Source organism: Rhinichthys klamathensis, unplaced genomic scaffold (assembly GCF_029890125.1).
Source record: "Rhinichthys klamathensis goyatoka isolate OS25496 unplaced genomic scaffold, OSU_Roscu_1.1 h1tg000786l_1, whole genome shotgun sequence".
Taxonomy (NCBI): Eukaryota; Metazoa; Chordata; class Actinopteri; order Cypriniformes; family Leuciscidae; genus Rhinichthys; species Rhinichthys klamathensis.
The window spans coordinates 79,896-97,071 of NW_026607183.1; the positions used below are offsets into that span (position 1 = coordinate 79,896).

Here is a 17,176-nt window from a genome sequence, read left to right on the forward strand (position 1 = left end):
GAGTATGCCTTAGCAATGGGATTCAAAATACCGCTGAACACCGTAGCAGACTGTAAGAGGTTATAGGGATGTTGGTCCTGCTTTGATCTTGTGATCAGCCTTTCATTGTATGGCAAGGTGTTAATTTGCGCCATAAGCGCTTCATATGCTTATAGCCCATTGCGTGGGGTTGTCATAATGTGCAGACATTGTTGCTGGCCTCTGAGGGGTTGAATTGGACACATTGGGCCTTGCAGTATCCAACCAAGCCTTGTACATATGGCGACCGGGCCACCCAATGTTCTCTTATGTACATGCTGAGGAGGAGTCAGGAGGTGTGGCGTACCGGACCCTATTAGGAGTAAGGTTTTGACTCTGTCTACAGGTTATGTTGGTAGACTTTTCAGGTGCCGATATGCTTTCTGGAGAGCTGCCACAGGATAATTGTGTTCTTGAAGACATAGACCAGAGGCTGTAAAGGCATTATGGATGACAAACCTTCCGGTTGGTTTGGTGATGGGAGAAACCTCCAAGGTTACTATGGACCCTTCAAGTTTGGTATGACTTTGTTGGATTGTCTGTAGAGGGAGAACTTATGGGGCTTCATTTAGTCTAAGCTGCTGAATTACTGGAGGAAGGATGGTGGTTCTCTCGGAGCCATCATTAAGAATAACATAGGCTTCCATTGTTTGGCCACCATTGTGCAAGAGAACTTTGACAACCTTAAGCATAACTATGTGTGAGTGGTTGTGTCTGTCAAGATAGATTTGTGTGGATGTCAAATGTAATGTAGGACAGTAAGGAGCAGTTCTTTGCAGACTTCACATGCCCGTCACAATCTGGGTGGGGGTCAACATCTTGAATTTATCACAGGAGTTGAGATAAGGATCTCGGTTGTCACAATGAGGATAGTAGGTTTTTTTGGCTTGGAAATGACTTTAGCCTGTGCAGGTTCAGAGGGCTTGACAGCTTTCTCAGATGTCAGAAGTATAGGTTTTGACTACTCTCGGGAGAGATGTGGACTTTACAGGATCAGGCTGAAACATGGCAGCTATCCGGCTAGAGATGTGCTTCGCTTGTGACTTTGTTTGTAACCAAGCTGTCAAGTCAGGGAGAGTGTAGGTTCTATCTGTACCAGTTTGGAGAATGCCATGACTTAGACGGTACTCTACAAAGCCGTCTTAGTAAGCAGGTGGCATCTTGCCTAGAAGGCAGTCTACATGAAAACCACACCTAAGCTCATAGCTCATACCCATTATGTCCCTCTAGAGTCCTCAGAATGCCAATAAGGGATTGAGTGATTGGACAGATAAGGCAAATGAGTCGAAGGCATTGGAATCACCAATTTTGTGGGTGTGGTTGTGGTGGTTGTGGGTGGTGCATAAATGCCTCAGTCAACTGCTGAGCACTATCCAATTTCAGATGGCTCAGTAAAACTTGATATTTGTACTGCTCACTAATATGAGTATGATGGCTTAATAAATTGTCCAAGGCGAATTTCAACAAGGCAAAGTCACTTTCGGTGCCACTTTCAAACACTGGTAGTGTGGGGTGAGGGATGCCATAGGCAGCTGCAATAAAAAGTTTGGTTCCGGTTTGAGGTAAGTAACGAGTTTGGGGAACAGGTGGATGCTGATATTGTTGAGGATAGATGGGTGTGTTATATGAGACTGTCACTCTGTGACGAGTGGCTGGAAAGGGATGTGACTGACTGATTGGTGGACTGGTAACAAGGTATTCACATTTGAGGTTGAGGTAATGTTTGCAACAGGAGTCACAGTCTGTGAAATCAGAACACTATCTGTGTGTGGTGTCACAAATTGGGTTGGAGATGGTTGCTTGGGGTTGAATTGAGGTAATGGCCTTGAGACATGGTTAGGAGAATGCTGTGGAAACCTGTTGGTGGCAAGCTCTCCTGAGAATATGCAGCTTGAGATTTTCCTTGGAATTGAGTGACTGCACTTGGGGACAATTGTGCTGTGGGAGCTGGAACTCATGCAGGCATAGTTGCTTGTAATGTCAACTGAAGAGTTTTGATTATTGACTGAACTGTGCATTGGGCACATGTTCTCTGTGCCTCAGGAACAGTCTGTGTAGCTTGGATTATGGAAGATAATGGGTAGGGAGACTGTTGAAATATAGGTGGGTTGGCTAAGAATGACAAGGAATTGAGGTGGTTGCCCAGTGTTGTCTGGTGATGCTCGAGTCTCTGGATCAGTCAAACTTGTATCTTTACTGAGCAGGGAACTCACCAGCTTGGCCACTTCTAAATCAGTTTCTGCTCTTTCCAGCTTGCTTTGTCTTTCTAACTGGTTAGATAATGCCTCCTTTGCCATGAGAGCCTCTTCCTGAGCACATTGAGCCTCTTTAGCTTGAGTTCGTAGTCTCTGATATTCTATTTCTGCCGGCATGTCCACCATTTGTTGAAGGAGGTTGTGATACTGCTGCTGTTTTATTTTATCCTCCATCATGGCTGCCTGGCTGATTGTGAGTGCAGATGTAGCATGAACACTGGAGATAATGGAATGACAGCTGGATTTAAAAATTAGAGCTGGCTTTACTATGGGACGTTTTCGTCTCGAAGGACCAAATTCCGTCTCGAAATCAGCTCGAAGGTCTAAATTCATGTGGGGAAGCGCCTCCCAACATTTACTTTAATTCACTGATTTGATAGCGGACAAATATGGACAGTGATTCCGTCTAGAGCAGGGGTCTCAAACTCAACTTAACTGGGGGCCGCTGGAGGTAGAGTCTGGGTCAGGCTGGGCCGCATCAAGTATTCCACAAAAAATAGTATTCAAGTATTCCAAAAAAGGAGCACAACTGATCCAATCTTCATGAGCTGTCCTTCTGACAGTTGAAGTTCATTTTCCTTATACACAAAATCTTTGTGTTAGCTGCTACTTCATTTTACAAACATTCTTTTTCTTTTCCTTATAACACATATTTGTGATACTTATATGTGCTTATGTCCTTTTTATTTTCTTTATACAACACATTAATGATATTGAATGTTTTTTTTTGGAAGGCACATTTCCTTTTATTATACTTAGAAAAACGATTATTGCTTTTGAAATACAAATATTTGCAGTCATGTCTGCCCGTCTTAGGGCCTGTTCACATATCGCGTCTTTTGCGCGCTCAAGTTCGTTATTTCAAATGTAGGTGCGCGGAATGCGCGCTCATAATGGAAGTGACGCGTTCGTGGTGCGACGCGCTCGTTTTTTCCAAGCGCGTGCGCGCCGCATCGAGATAAAATCATCTCAACTTTTCAGAATGCCGCAAGCGCACCGTAGCTTAGCAACGACAGACGCCTACAGAGCGCAACCGCCCTAGCGCTTTGGAAAAAAGGAGAACGCGGCGCGCCTAGCGTTTTCTACGCGTTTTTGGGAGCTAAATGTGAATTCAGCCTTATTTAATTGTTTCTACACATAGATAGTGTCTCAGGCAAATTACTGACTTTGCACAAATCAAAGCAAACCTTCTTATCAACCTGCTGGACACATATTACTGTCATGAATTGCGTGGAAGCAAAAGCGGTAGTCGGATCTAATTGCAGCAGTAGACTTTAATAATGCAGACTAAACTCAGAACAGACAAGACACTCGTGGTATGTAAATACATTCATTCAATAACTGACAAAGACAGGGCAGAAACACAGGGCTTAAATAATCAGAGACAAACGAGCAGACAGGATAACAAGGGGGCGTGGATAACAAGAAACACCTGGGACAACTAATGACAAGACACTAATGACACTAAACATGACAGGACACAAGACCCACATTATGACATAACCCCCCCCTTAAGGGCGGCTCCTGACGCCCAACAAAACCAAAAAAAAAAAAAAAAAAAAAGTTCAGGAGGGCGGTGAAGCACAGGCGGTCTTGGGGGAGGGATGGAGGGCCAGGCCTGTGCAGGGGAACGGGACCAGGACCAAGGCAAGGCGGGCCTGGGCCGCAGAGCGTGGGCGGACCAGACTGGGCCGGTGACCAGGGCGGAGCCGGACGAGGCGAAGGCCAGGGCGGAGCAGGACGAGGCGAAGGCCAAGGTTGTTGATGCACAGCCTTCATGGTCTCTTCACCGGACCCTTGGCCCCCCCCCCCCAAAAAATACTTGGGAAAACCTAGGGGGACAACCTCCGGGCTGGCAACGGGCTCTGGAACAGTCTCATGGAGCTTCATAGACATTGGCCGAGCGAAGAGCAGAGACGGGGCCGGCAGGCCGAGGCGTCTGGGAACACCCACCGGAGCCTGGCGAACCAAACGAGTCCTCCTTCTCCTCCTGCGACGGCGAGTCACTGGGCTAGAAACTCTCATTTGGCTAGATTCAGCACTTGACTCACTTGACTTGGCACTTGACTCACTCGATTCACTTGATTCACTTGACACGGCACTTGATTCACTTGACTTGGCACTTGACTCACTTGATTCACTTGATTCGGCACTCGGCTCACTTGACTCGGCACTCAGCTCACTTGACTCGGCACTCGGCTCACTTGACTCACTTGACTCGGGACTTGACTCACTTGACTCGGGACTTGACTCGGGACTTGACTCACTTGACTCGGGACTTGACTCACTTGACTCGGGACTTGACTCACTTGACTCGGGACTTGACTCACTTGACTCGGGACTTGACTCACTTGACTCGGGACTTGACTCACTTGACTCGGTACTTGACTCGTGAACCGCGGGTTCGGCTGGGCAGACGTTAGTCGCGGGCTCGGAAGACAGAAACTCAGGCATGTCGGTCTCGGCGGGAAGAAGCTCAGGCATGTCGTGAAAAGCCGGCTCGACTTGGCTCACGTGAAGCGCGGGCGCGACTGGGTAGGACGGGAACGTGGATATGGAGCCGTCCACGAAGCAAGCCTCTGCAATGTACCGGTCCAGAGTCCAATCGGTAATGTCACTCGGCATCCATCGAGCGATTCGGTAATCCAGCCCGCTCCGAAACAGGCTTATGAGCTGGATTTCATCGAGCGTTCCTAGATGGCAAATGGAGAGGAAGTCATTAGCGTAGCTTCGGATGGACTGGTTCTCTTGAAACATTACCGAGAGATATTCTCTCAGGGCCCGGTTGCTGACGACTATGGGAGAGACTGCTGGAGCGACTGCTGGATCCATTTTGCGGATTGCGGTGAGTTCTTCTCCTAACTGCTAGATCCTGGGAGGTCAGTTATTCTGTCATGAATTGCGTGGAAGCAAAGGCGGTAGTCGGATCTAAATGCAGCAGTAGACTTTAATAATGCAGACTAAACTCAGAACAGACAAGACACTCGTGGTACGTAAATACATTCATTCAATAACTGACAAAGACAGGGCAGAAACACAGGGCTTAAATAATCAGAGACAAACGAGCAGACAGGATAACAAGGGGGCGTGGATAACAAGAAACACCTGGGACAACTAATGACAAGACACTAATGACACTAAACATGACAGGACACAAGACCCACATTATGACAATTACAAGCTCAAAATGATTATTCTCACATTGTTTTAGAGCAGGGGTCTCCAACACGTCGCTCGCGAGCTAGCAGTAGCTCGTGGCATGTTCACATATCGCGCTCACATATTTTGCTTGGTCAAGTTCGTTATTTCAAATGTAGGCGCGCGGCAAGGGCGCTCATAAGCGACGCGCTCATTTTTTCCAGGCGCAGTAAGTTTGTACTTCGCGGTTGTGTATGACAACTATTGACAACAAACCCACCGTAAGCTGTCATGAGACTATCTATGGTAGCCCAAAAGGGATAAAAAAAATATATATATTTTTAAAACGCGGCACACGCAACGACGGGCCGCACTAACATTAAACTTTAATGTCAAGTAGGGGGCCACAGGGGCCGCGAGTTTGAGACCACTGGTCTAGAGAATCAGGGACTGGAGGAAGTTTGTCTTATTTACAGTATTTCCTCTTAGTCTTTGTATTTCCTGTCAGTCACTTCAGTAGCAGCATGCGAACACTGTGCTCAACGGTGCAAATCACATTGTATTTTGTAAACCTTTGACGGTCTTCGGTCTACAGTGTGTGAACACAAATAAGCAAGGGGACCATTTAAAATAAGCTGCCTATCAATGGCTACTGAATTAAGTCGAAATAGTCTTGGCTATAGGAACCCCAGTCCGGCCGTACATAGTGATATCCGACCCACAACGAAAATGACAACGTAAATATTATTCCACCCGTTACATGAGATATTAGCAATTCACCCCCAGGACTCTGATTCTCGCCCAAGGCATACACAAAATAAAGGGACGAATCCTGGTTGAGTTAGTGTTAGTAGTGTGTTGAAACTAACGATCATGGTAAGGGGCAGGACATTTCTGTAACTCGTTTGAAGCAGCTGGCCAATCACAACACATCCAGTCGACCAATCAGAGGACATTGCACTTTTCAGAAGGAGGGGCTTCATAGAGACAGGAACTAAACAGAGTGTTACTGACAGACTGGGAAGAGAGTTGCTGAAAGATTGTAAATTGTGAAAAACATTTTAACATTTTTAACATTCAAGCACGAAAGCCTATTCTAGTAGACCCTATAAACAAAATCAAGACTTTGTAAAAAAGCATAATATGGCCTCTTTAAAGAATAAAGATAAATTGGATCCAAAAAGCCTATTCTAGTAGACCCTATAAACAAGATCAAGACTTTGTAAAAAAGCATAATATGGCCTCATTAAAGAATAAAGATAAATTGGATCCATTCGTCAATAACGTCAGATCTGTTTTTATTGTCTGTTTTAAGTGAACCTGGGAAGCTTATCCATCTGAGTTGTGCAATTATGAATTCAAGTCAGTAAAACATACTGAAATAGCCAAAACAAATAAACCATAGATGATCACAAAGGCTTTTTTTTATGTTGGATAAGTGGATAATCATAAGTAAATATGTTTTACACAACCCTTATGATTTATTTATGCATGCATTCAATCTAACAAATAATTGATTAATTTGCATAGAGCAAACCTCATGAGACTCATTTACTTTACATTAGTTGACTACACGCTGGACATACTTATATGAATGATAATGTGTGGCTTGTGAAGAAGTCGGATGCTATTATTCTTCAAAGATATCAGACTTACAATTGTATTTCCTGCCAGACAATAAAGAGGGTATAAATCTGTTAGATTTCCATTGAAGGATGGACCTGAGCCATATCATAGAGTAACGACAGTAGACTCTTTTGACTTGGACAGAATAACTTTGCCGTCACATACTGTAACAACATGCTAAAAACCACTCAGAACTTATCTACACTCCCACTGGCATTCTCTGCATTGTCATTGTGCATTTGCATGAAGATGAACTTTCTTAAATTTGTCTCTCCCTAATGTTGCCTCAGATCACCAGCTCTCATTGAAAATGAATGACTTCTGGTCGCTTTGTTTCTGCAGTGCTGTCAGTGTGAATGCCCTTAACATGAAAGAAATAGCTTTCATTGCTTTGGTCAGGACACGGTGTAAACCAAATGCTAAATCTACCCTTACAGATGAAGTAGTTATGTTTTCACTGAATAAATACTTTCTCCTATCCCAGTTTAATTTGCAGCGTCAACATTACTAGGCATCACTACTTTCATTTTCCCTAAAAGGGAGGTTTTTTTTGCAGTGTTCGGAAGACCTGTTAAAAAAAGAGGGTAATCAAATGGCAAAAAACTATGCACTTCACTTTTGATGTTAAAATTTTGGTACTTATTGGGTGAAATAATAAAGCATTTGTTGAATTAATTACATGATATGCTTGCTGATAAATTCACATATTTTATTAATATATGTTCAGAAAAGCCCCCAAATGAAGATGTCAAATACATCATTGTCAGGATTATGTTGTGTTTAGTGTGCTTAAGTTCAGTTTAGTCTTGATTGCATCCTAGTTAGTCTCCTTGGTTACTAATTACTTTTTGTCTGTCATTAAGTTTCCCTGTGTATTTATACTCCCTGTCTCATTCAGTTCATTGTCGGTTCTCGTCTTACGTACAGTATGTGTAGTTAATGTTATGATTCTCCTTGCCTTTATCTGTGTATTCTCTTCGTGTCTATTAAATAAGTTAGTATCTGATATTCTGCATCATGATTTGGTTAACGACCACGACAAGTGTGACAGAAGAACAGACCGAAATAGATTATGAGGACTGTTTTTCACAAAACGGCCTGTCGCTGGACGATTATGTGAAGGAGTACCTGGAACTATATCACGAGGTGCGCTGGGACGATGAAACTTTGAAACAGGGTTTCTGGAGTGGGATGGACGATATCCTTGGCTAGATGCCACTGTTGGGGGGAGGATCACCGTCCGTTCATCGAGATCATTGATTACGCCTTGTGGGTGTGCGGATCCTCCCTCACTATGGGATTCGTTGAGGACAACAACATCATTATCTCTGACTCCCCAGGACTATCTACACCTCCAGCAGCCATCTCTCTCGGAGACAAAAGCAGGTTTCCACTCCAATCCCGAGGATGAAGCCGTTCACCAGATCCAGCGACGAGTTAGGTCCGTCGAGACAGTTCTCCGATTGAGCCAGTTGAGGAGCGCTGGGTCATCAATTCCGCCACAGAACTTGTCCCTCTCCAGCCCACTACACTCTTCATTATAGATGACCCGATCCCAACCAATATCCTGCCCATTCCACTTTTGATCAGTTTAATGCAACCTTGCTGAATAAAAGTATAAAAGAGTAAAAGTAAAAAAATATCTTGATGATCCCAAACATTTGAACATTAATATGTATTGGATTGTATTATTATTATTAGTATTAGTATTATTAGTATAAGTATAACGGATATAAATATAACAGGTTATAAGATGTACATATAATATTAGTTTTTAAAAAAATTATCACGTTACTTTTTATAATTAATGATACAAATGAATGTTAAATGTGCTTCCCCAGTCCTCACACATATACAAAAATACATTTACTTTTTGTATGAACCAGGTTTTTATAATGTTGCCAAAAACGCTTCAAATTTAGCTTACTTATGGAGAAATATCATCAATTTTGTCTCCAAAGTAGCTTGCTCAGAAACGTGTGTGTGTGTGTGTGTGTGTGTGTGTTTAAAGCTCTGAAATATCTCTTCAACCAGACACCAAATGAGTTCACAGCTTGCAATAAAATAATATATTGTGACAATCCCCTGCAGGTTAATCTCTCCTCACCTTCTCCTCATTCTCTCTCTTGTCTAAGTCCCACCCTCACAGCCGTACATCCAGCAGGAGTCTGATGAGCCGTGGGTGGAGGGAGACGAATACACGGTGACCTGCATCGCTCCTGATGCAAAACCTCCTGCAGAAATCACCATGTTCAGAGGTACGCCATCACTTAAGAGTCCCACTCTTTCTTACGTCCATTAAGCATAGCTCTTATGAGACAATTACACTGTTGATGCACAACGCCGATAAAAGATGAAAACACTCTTTGGGAGCTTTCAAAGCAGTGGCTGTAAACTCAATTCAAGAGACTTCATGATTCATTTACTAAGTTTGTGTCACACCATCTCTTGGCAAGAAGTACCCTGAGGTAGCTTACAGACGCTAAAACTTTTGTGCTTTTTTTCCCCTTCTTTCTCAGATGGAGAGGAGCTGACGGAAATCGATTCTTTCACAATGTCAGGCTCACACGATAAGCTTTTAACGACTCATGCCGAAGTCATGTAAGTTTGTGTGCGAAAAATGAAGTTAAAGATTATTTGCAGTTGAATCCCCTTCACCACTTACCTTTTACTGGAATTAGAAAATACCTAGGATATGAAATACTGTATATAAAGGCAAAAGAAACAGTGGTCGATGGATTTTGTGAAGAAAACACTTTTAATTTAACCACCATGTGAACTGGGATCTAGAGGTGCATTGTGTAATATTTAGGAGGATCTGTTGACAGAAATGCAATATCATATACATAATTATGTTTTGAGTGGTGACCTTTGAGAATGAACCTTTGTTTTTATTACCTTAGAACGAGCCAGTTCTATCTATATACACCACGGGTCCCCTTACACGTTAAGTCGCCATTTTGAAGTCGCCTGAACGGACAAATGCGTTTCGTCACTATGTTGTTCTTCGTGCAAAGAAGCTAGCCAAAGTCCGCTAATAAAACACTGACACAATGATGAACAACAATAATATTTGAACAATAATAATAAAAGTTCTAAGGTGTGCAATTATTTTCAAGGAAACGCACGGCTAAAGTAGGTCCAGGCAGGTCTTGACCGCATTACAGTTCCACTTTGCCAAAATGATTTCAGTTATTTCAAAGGTCTTTACAGCCTTACAGAACCAAAACCCACAACAACACTGACTGAGCAAATAAATATAGTAAACAATAGGATAAAAACAACAAATTATTTCCAAGGTTTCATTTGCCACAAAATTAGTGGATAGTGGGGTAAGATGAGCCAGTGGGTAAGTTGACCCACTCCCTTTATCTTGGCAACCGTACACTTTTATTGTAATGTGAACATATATTTTGGAACCACCCACCATTTCTGCCAGACTTTGAAAAGGAGAAACACATGGCAGGAGTGGAAGACACACAACTGTTTTTGGGTTTGTCAGATGTTATGGCTGTTACATCATAGCAAATTCAAAAAATCGTCCAAGTCTAAAAATATTTATTGATTCGTATTGGTGATATAGCGATGTATAAAACCATGCAAATAATTTAGCTAATTATTAGCCTGAATTGGTAAGGTAGCTAGTTTTGTCCAAAATGGCAGCTATGGGGCGAAGTGAACCAAATGTTGTGGGGTAAATTGAGCCAGCATTTTAACTTACCCCATCATAAGGCACTGTAGTTGAGTTAAATCTCTGAAGTATAAACTGATATAATTTCAATGTAATATTACGCAACTGGTTTAGTTCATCATTGTTTTTTTGTTGCTACATGACGTTTCTCACTAGCTAGACTCGCTACTACACTCACTATTAGTAGACGCTGGTGCCGAACACTGTTGAGAGACACACAGATCGATGTAATTCACACACGTTCTTAATCTCTCTCTCTCTCTCTCTCTCTCTCTCTCTCTCTCTCTCTCTCTCTCTCTCTCTCTCTCTCTCTCTCTCTCTCTCTCTCTCTCTCTCTCTCTCTCTCTCTCTCTCTATATATATATATATATATATATATAATAACTGCATTAGTCTGCTGTCAATGGCTGAAGCCTCCATTACTAGCTCTAAAATTATATTTAGTTAGCAACGGAGGCTTGTGATGAGATGCGTAAGAAATTAGTCCCACACACAAGAGTGTTTTAAGGATAGAAACCTGAAAAAACGTCTTGAAATAGATCATCTGAACAATATTTTGAGCTGTGGTAACCGTAGTATAAGCAGAATAATTGACTCCGGGCCGTTGAATTATTAGAAAAATAATGCACACCCGAGGTGTAACGTCAATTATTCCTTACATAATACTCCACTCTACATAATACAATACGCTGCCATAAAGCGACTCAGCATTCCTTTGTTTCAAGTTCTGAAGTGAAGTTTTAGAATTAGTAACGGAGGACTGGAGAGAGGATCGTTTATAAGTGAGTTATGACCTAAATATCTGCATTTTTTTCATGCAAAGTTGTCTTGTGGCTTCAGAAGACTTGAAATATAGCTTTCAAAGTGCCACTTTATGGTTCTTATTCTTTTTTTCCTTTCTTCATTTTTAGAACTTGACAGCCTCAGTATTCATTCACTTTCATTGTATGCAAATGAACAGCCTGGACTTTCTGCCTAACGTCTCGTTTTGTGTTCCACAAAAGAAAGAAAATCATAGCAGTTGGAATGACGTGCAAAAGGACAATGGAATTTAGATTTTTTGATGAATTCCCCCATTTCAACATATGTTAAACCACGTGTTTTCTTTATTAAAACCTCTTTTCAGCTTTTTATGCAGCATAATTACCTAGACTGACCAAGGATTTTCTTTGCCTGCAGCCTCATACATGTTTAGTCTATGGCAAATCCTGAAATCCATGTGGAATTTTGTCAGAATATCTGAAACGTGTATCTTCTGCATTCCACTTGCGCTGCACTATTGAGTAAGGTATTGCTGAACAATCAAATCTTGGAGGCCAGGTACAGTTAAGTGTACACTGGCAATGCTCCAGGCTGGCAAATGAGTAAAGTTATGAGATCAGTGGGGTTGTGGGTAATTGTGGCAACACTGGGGATGAGAAAGTGTCACAGTGTGAAACGCATTAACGCAAGTCAATCCCTCTCTCTCTCTTACAGCATCAGGGCACAAAGCTCGTACGACACACGGCAACTGACGTGTCGAGCGAAGAACCCAGCTTCCCCTCGAGCTCTTGAGACTGGCATGACCATGAGGGTATACTGTAAGAACCCTGCATTGTGCAAATTCACACTGAACGTCTTTACAATTGAGTGCTCTTAATAATTAATAGTGATATTTTCATTTTTTTTTATTCATGTGTGTGATGTGAAGGGCCACTGGATTTGGTATTTGAAATCTCAGTTCAAGCAGAGTGTAATTAAATGGAGTACATACTGTAAATAATGAAAATAACCAAGACTTTGACTAATTAGATTTTAACATAGATTTTTGCTCTCATAGTGCCAAGTTCATGGCCACAGCTTCGTGACTCGTAGCCAATTGGGCCTTTTTCCTGTCAAGTAGTACTCCTTGTCCTTTCACTGTGAGAAGAGATGTATCCTTCACTCTGAGAGGGTAACAACTACCAAGTACCAAGAGTACACACTGAACCATTCAAATCAACATTAAATGCTGTTTGCAACCCATTTTCACTTCCACAATATGAAACATGACATTTGGCAAGGAACAAATTTAGATTTTTTTTTTCATTTAGAGCCGATTGGCAGTCAAAAATGTTATTTAAATGAACCTAAATACATTAGGCTACTCCTAAGAATATATATATATTTAAGGGTTGGATCAGATAGAAACACCTAAAGTAAATATTCACCAAAAAATGGGAATTCATTATCATTTACTCATCCCCCTACATTGGAGGGACATTGGAGAAAACATTATATTTAAATGCTTTCACGTTCTCTGAAAAGTTTTCCATCCCCCCCCAGGAATCTTTGCGTTCACTCGCAAAGATTTTGTGATGGAAATAATATGAGATGGGAGGCAACGCAAAGTTTCTTGGGAGAATGCCAATGTTTTGCAAGAGAATGCAAATGTTTTGCAAAATAACTCAGTTTCTCTGGAAGAACGCATACTTTTGCAAGAGAACACAAATGTTTTTGCGAGAGAGGGCAAACGTTTTTCGAGCGTACGCAAAAGCATTGAAATATACACTACCGTTCAAAAGTTTGGGGTCAGTGAGAATTTTATTTGTATTTTTTGGAGGAAAGAAATCAATACTTTTATTTATCAAGGCCAGTAAAGACATTTATAATGTTACAAAAGATTCTATTTCAAACAAATGCTGTTCTTTTGAACTTCCTATTCATCAAAGAATCCTAAAAAAAAAAAAAAAACTGTACAACTGACAGACCAACAACTGTTTCAACATTGATAATAATAATAAATGTTTCTTGAGCATCAAATCCTCATATTATACTGATTTGTGAAGGATCATTTGACACTGAAGACACTGACACTGGTGATGCTGAAAATTCAGCTTTGATCACAGGAATAAATTACACTTTACTATATATTCACACAGAAAACAGCTGATTTACACTGGAATAATATTTAATACTATAACTGATTTTTGTTGTATTTTTAATCAAATAAGCGCAGCCATGGTTAGCAGAAGAGAATTCTTTTAAAAGTATTTAAAATCGTACCGACCCCAAACTTTTGAACGGTAGTGTATATTTTTCCTCCCATCTCATATTTTTTCCATCACCATGTCCCCTTAGAGGCTCCATACCCTCATGACTATTCAAACATAAATGCAGAGTATAAAAGAAGAACTGTACAGTGAAAGTACTGTAAATGGGTTTCTAAACAACATTGGACCCCAAATGACTTACAGTATATCGTATGGACAAGAAACTGAGACATTTTCCAAATGTATCTTCTTTTGTGCAAACATTTTGAATAAACAATCCCTTTAAGGTAACAATTGCAGGTTGGCATTTTGCACCAAGTAGGTTTGATTTCCGTTTCATATTGACTTTAAATTGAAAAACAAAGTCCTTTCGAATCAATTAGGGCATCTTGTTTTATCACACAATAATGATAAAACAATGTTAATGATAAAACAATGTTTCCATGTTAAGTCTGTACGCTTACCTGTTATGTTATTAGGTGAGCTTTGAAAACCGATGCGACCTAATGAACAAAATCCATGTGATATGATGCATTTCACAGGCATAAGCTTCCCCCGAAACGCCAATCACATTTTCTCTGCTCGCTAAATTTATGCTTTAAAGCATTGCCCCCCTTCACTCACCCCAGCTCATGGTTCCATTACCGCCCAGCCAGTGCAATAAGTGCTAATGTAGCAGAACCGATGGCCAGCAACGCTGCCTTACTCAGCACGCCTGGCCCATCAAATCCGACTTTCCACTAGCCATTTTCATCTGCAGCAGATTGTAAGCAAGACGGCACTTTGTCATGGCAGAGACTCATCCGTCCATCGCGTCCACTTCCAAACTGATTGGGGCAATAACAAAGAGCGGCCCTGCCCCATAATTTATTTGATGGCAAATGTATTATTCAGCTCCACTGTAATTTATTCATGTTCCACATTGCCTTATTACGGTTTAAACATCTGTTATTTTGGTTTATGGACTGGTGCCAGTGTGTGGGTCGCTCTTTATTCTTAATGGTTTCATCAAAGGGACAAGTGATGTCTTCCCGCTGCACTGGCGTTAAATGTCCTCGATTTAACAATGTTGTACGGGACTAAAATAGAGTCGTGCTCTTCCTGACGCTGTGATGCTGAAACTAGTGGTCGTTTGTCTATCTTGCTCTTTGTTCTTCCATTTCATCTCTCATGACTGGCTTAACATGAAAAGATGCCCATCTTCACAGAACAAAGGCAAGATCTTTTGTTTTAATAATATTTTCCCTCCTTTTCGCACATGAACTGCACTCATTTCATTTTTTACTGGGAGTAGTGTGAGCTGTGCTGTGATCCCTCCGAACACATACAAATGAATCAAACTTCTATCTATTGATGTTGTAACCCTTCTTTCTCTTGTGGGTTCATTCGTTCAGTTCCCCCGCAGGCTCCGGTGATCATGGGATTAGAAAATGAAGAGGTCAAAGCTGGTTCCTTTCTGAGGGTGGTGTGCATATCGTACGGGGGCAACCCTTTAGCCACTTTGCATTGGATTAAGGTGAGAGAAATATACAAAATTCTTCATCGGTTGCCCTTTTCCTTTTCAGAAATAATTACTTGGCCTTTACTTTTACTTGAACAGGATACAAACTAAGACTTTGTGTTTGGCTTGTAGTTGTTATATTTCCCACAAATGAAAGAAACTTTTTCGGTTACACTTTATTTTAAGGTGTCCTTGTTACAGTGTAATTACACAATTAAGTAATAGTAATTAACTACATGTACTTACTATATAGTTAGGGTTAAGGTTTGGTTTAGCGTTAGTTGTGTGTCTCTGTGCATAATTGACTGTTATTACTATAGTAATTACATGTAAAATGTGTAACAGGGACACTGTAAAATAAAGTGTTACAACATTTTGTTTGATTGGTAACACTTTACAGTAAGGGTTACTCTCAGTTGTCTATGTGCGTAACCATGTGGAACTCAGAACAAGGAAATGAACACAACGTCGTCATTCGGTAGGGCAGGAGTTATGATCACACTTAATATGATTGACAGCTCTAGAGCGAATGAGCTCTCTGACTCATTACAGACACGCACGGAAGAAAACAGCGCTCTGTATGCCTTTCCAAGCTCTTCAGATCGCATAATTCAGCTGCTAATGAATAGAAATGGTGATCTGTATAAAGAACATGTAAGAATAAATCTGTTCTCAGACACCACTGATAACACTCAACATCCATTCTCTTATCTCTTGCGGAATACTTTTCTTTGGTGTTTACGCAGGTTTTCTAAACAGCTACCACTCTCACACTTTTGTGCAACAGCAGCGGCTCGGGTAAGCTGAAAAAAGACCCGCCCCATGTCCGACAAGCCATGCCGCTCTCACGCCACAAATCTAGTTATCACACAGTGAAAAATACATCGCGGAGCAAAAAGGAAAACTGACAACATCGGCAGACAAGACAGAGCAGGTTACTTTTGATATGAAACAAAGTCTCAACTTTCAAATTTGGTCGTTTCTTTAAGAAATTTAAGCAATAAATACAGTTTTTTGGCTCTTTAATGTCGTGACAGATCGCTGTAGTGCCTCAGTTCTCTTCCTTCTAGTTAATTTATAGCATCAAATAAACATGAATGAACATCTGAAGGAATGTTTTTTCAACTGTGGAAAGACATCAGTAGACCGTTTTTTCACCGACGTTAATCTACTAACTCTCCTGACTGCTTTGTCAGACAAAATGGCGGATTCGACGGATTATGATTGGTCAGATCGCCTGTCAATCAAACTCCCTGCGAAGGGTGAATTGGGTGGCTTGTTTTGTCGCCGGGCGATGAGGGAAATAATTTACACACTGGTCTGAAAAAAATCTTGCTTTGTTGATCTGCGATTGATTGCGGATGTAGTGAACAGCTCCATGGGGATCAATTGTTTCGATTAAAGTGTGTCATCGTGATGTACATTCGCATCAATTACGTTTATTTGCCACCACAGCACTTTATTTCTTTATTCTTATAGTGTGAATACATGAATTTTGCTTGGGTCTGTCTCACTTGATGCACCGAAATTACCGTAAATTTGCGGTCGAAACTGAAATTTTCATTTTCGGCTGAAATGGTTTTGGAGGGCTGAAATCATTGACCGAAACATTGACATTTAAATGAGCTTCTGTTTCGTGCACATTGTGGATAAATAACAAACATGTTGATTTCTTGCTTTTGATCGATAATGATATGGATTCTCAAGATCAGTCTTTTAGTCTGTGCTGTTTTCTGTTGTAAACATTTCTAAACATTTGTAGCGCACCCATCCAATAATCACAATAAACTCTGTGCTGTGTAATTTTTTATATGAAACAAAGTCACCGCGCCGTGTGGATACTGACATTCAGAATCACAGATTATTCTTTTTGGAAGTATGTCCAACAATAATTTTCACCGGAAAATGTCATCTGATCAAGTAAATAACATCCACT

The 17,176-nt window shown here is 41.2% G+C and overlaps 1 protein-coding gene across 1 annotated transcript in view; it reads left to right on the forward strand.

Moving 5' to 3' along the window:
• The first annotated feature begins 8,054 nt into the window (after positions 1-8,054).
• The window catches only part of nphs1 (NPHS1 adhesion molecule, nephrin), a 52,878-nt gene continuing 43,756 nt past the window's right edge, over positions 8,055-17,176 (forward strand). Inside the window, exons 1-5 of the mRNA XM_056243364.1 lie at positions 8,055-8,223; positions 9,170-9,295; positions 9,557-9,638; positions 12,205-12,308; positions 15,134-15,255. Coding sequence (XP_056099339.1) covers positions 8,055-8,223; positions 9,170-9,295; positions 9,557-9,638; positions 12,205-12,308; positions 15,134-15,255 — 603 coding nt within the window. The remainder of the gene's footprint in view (positions 8,224-9,169; positions 9,296-9,556; positions 9,639-12,204; positions 12,309-15,133; positions 15,256-17,176) is intronic.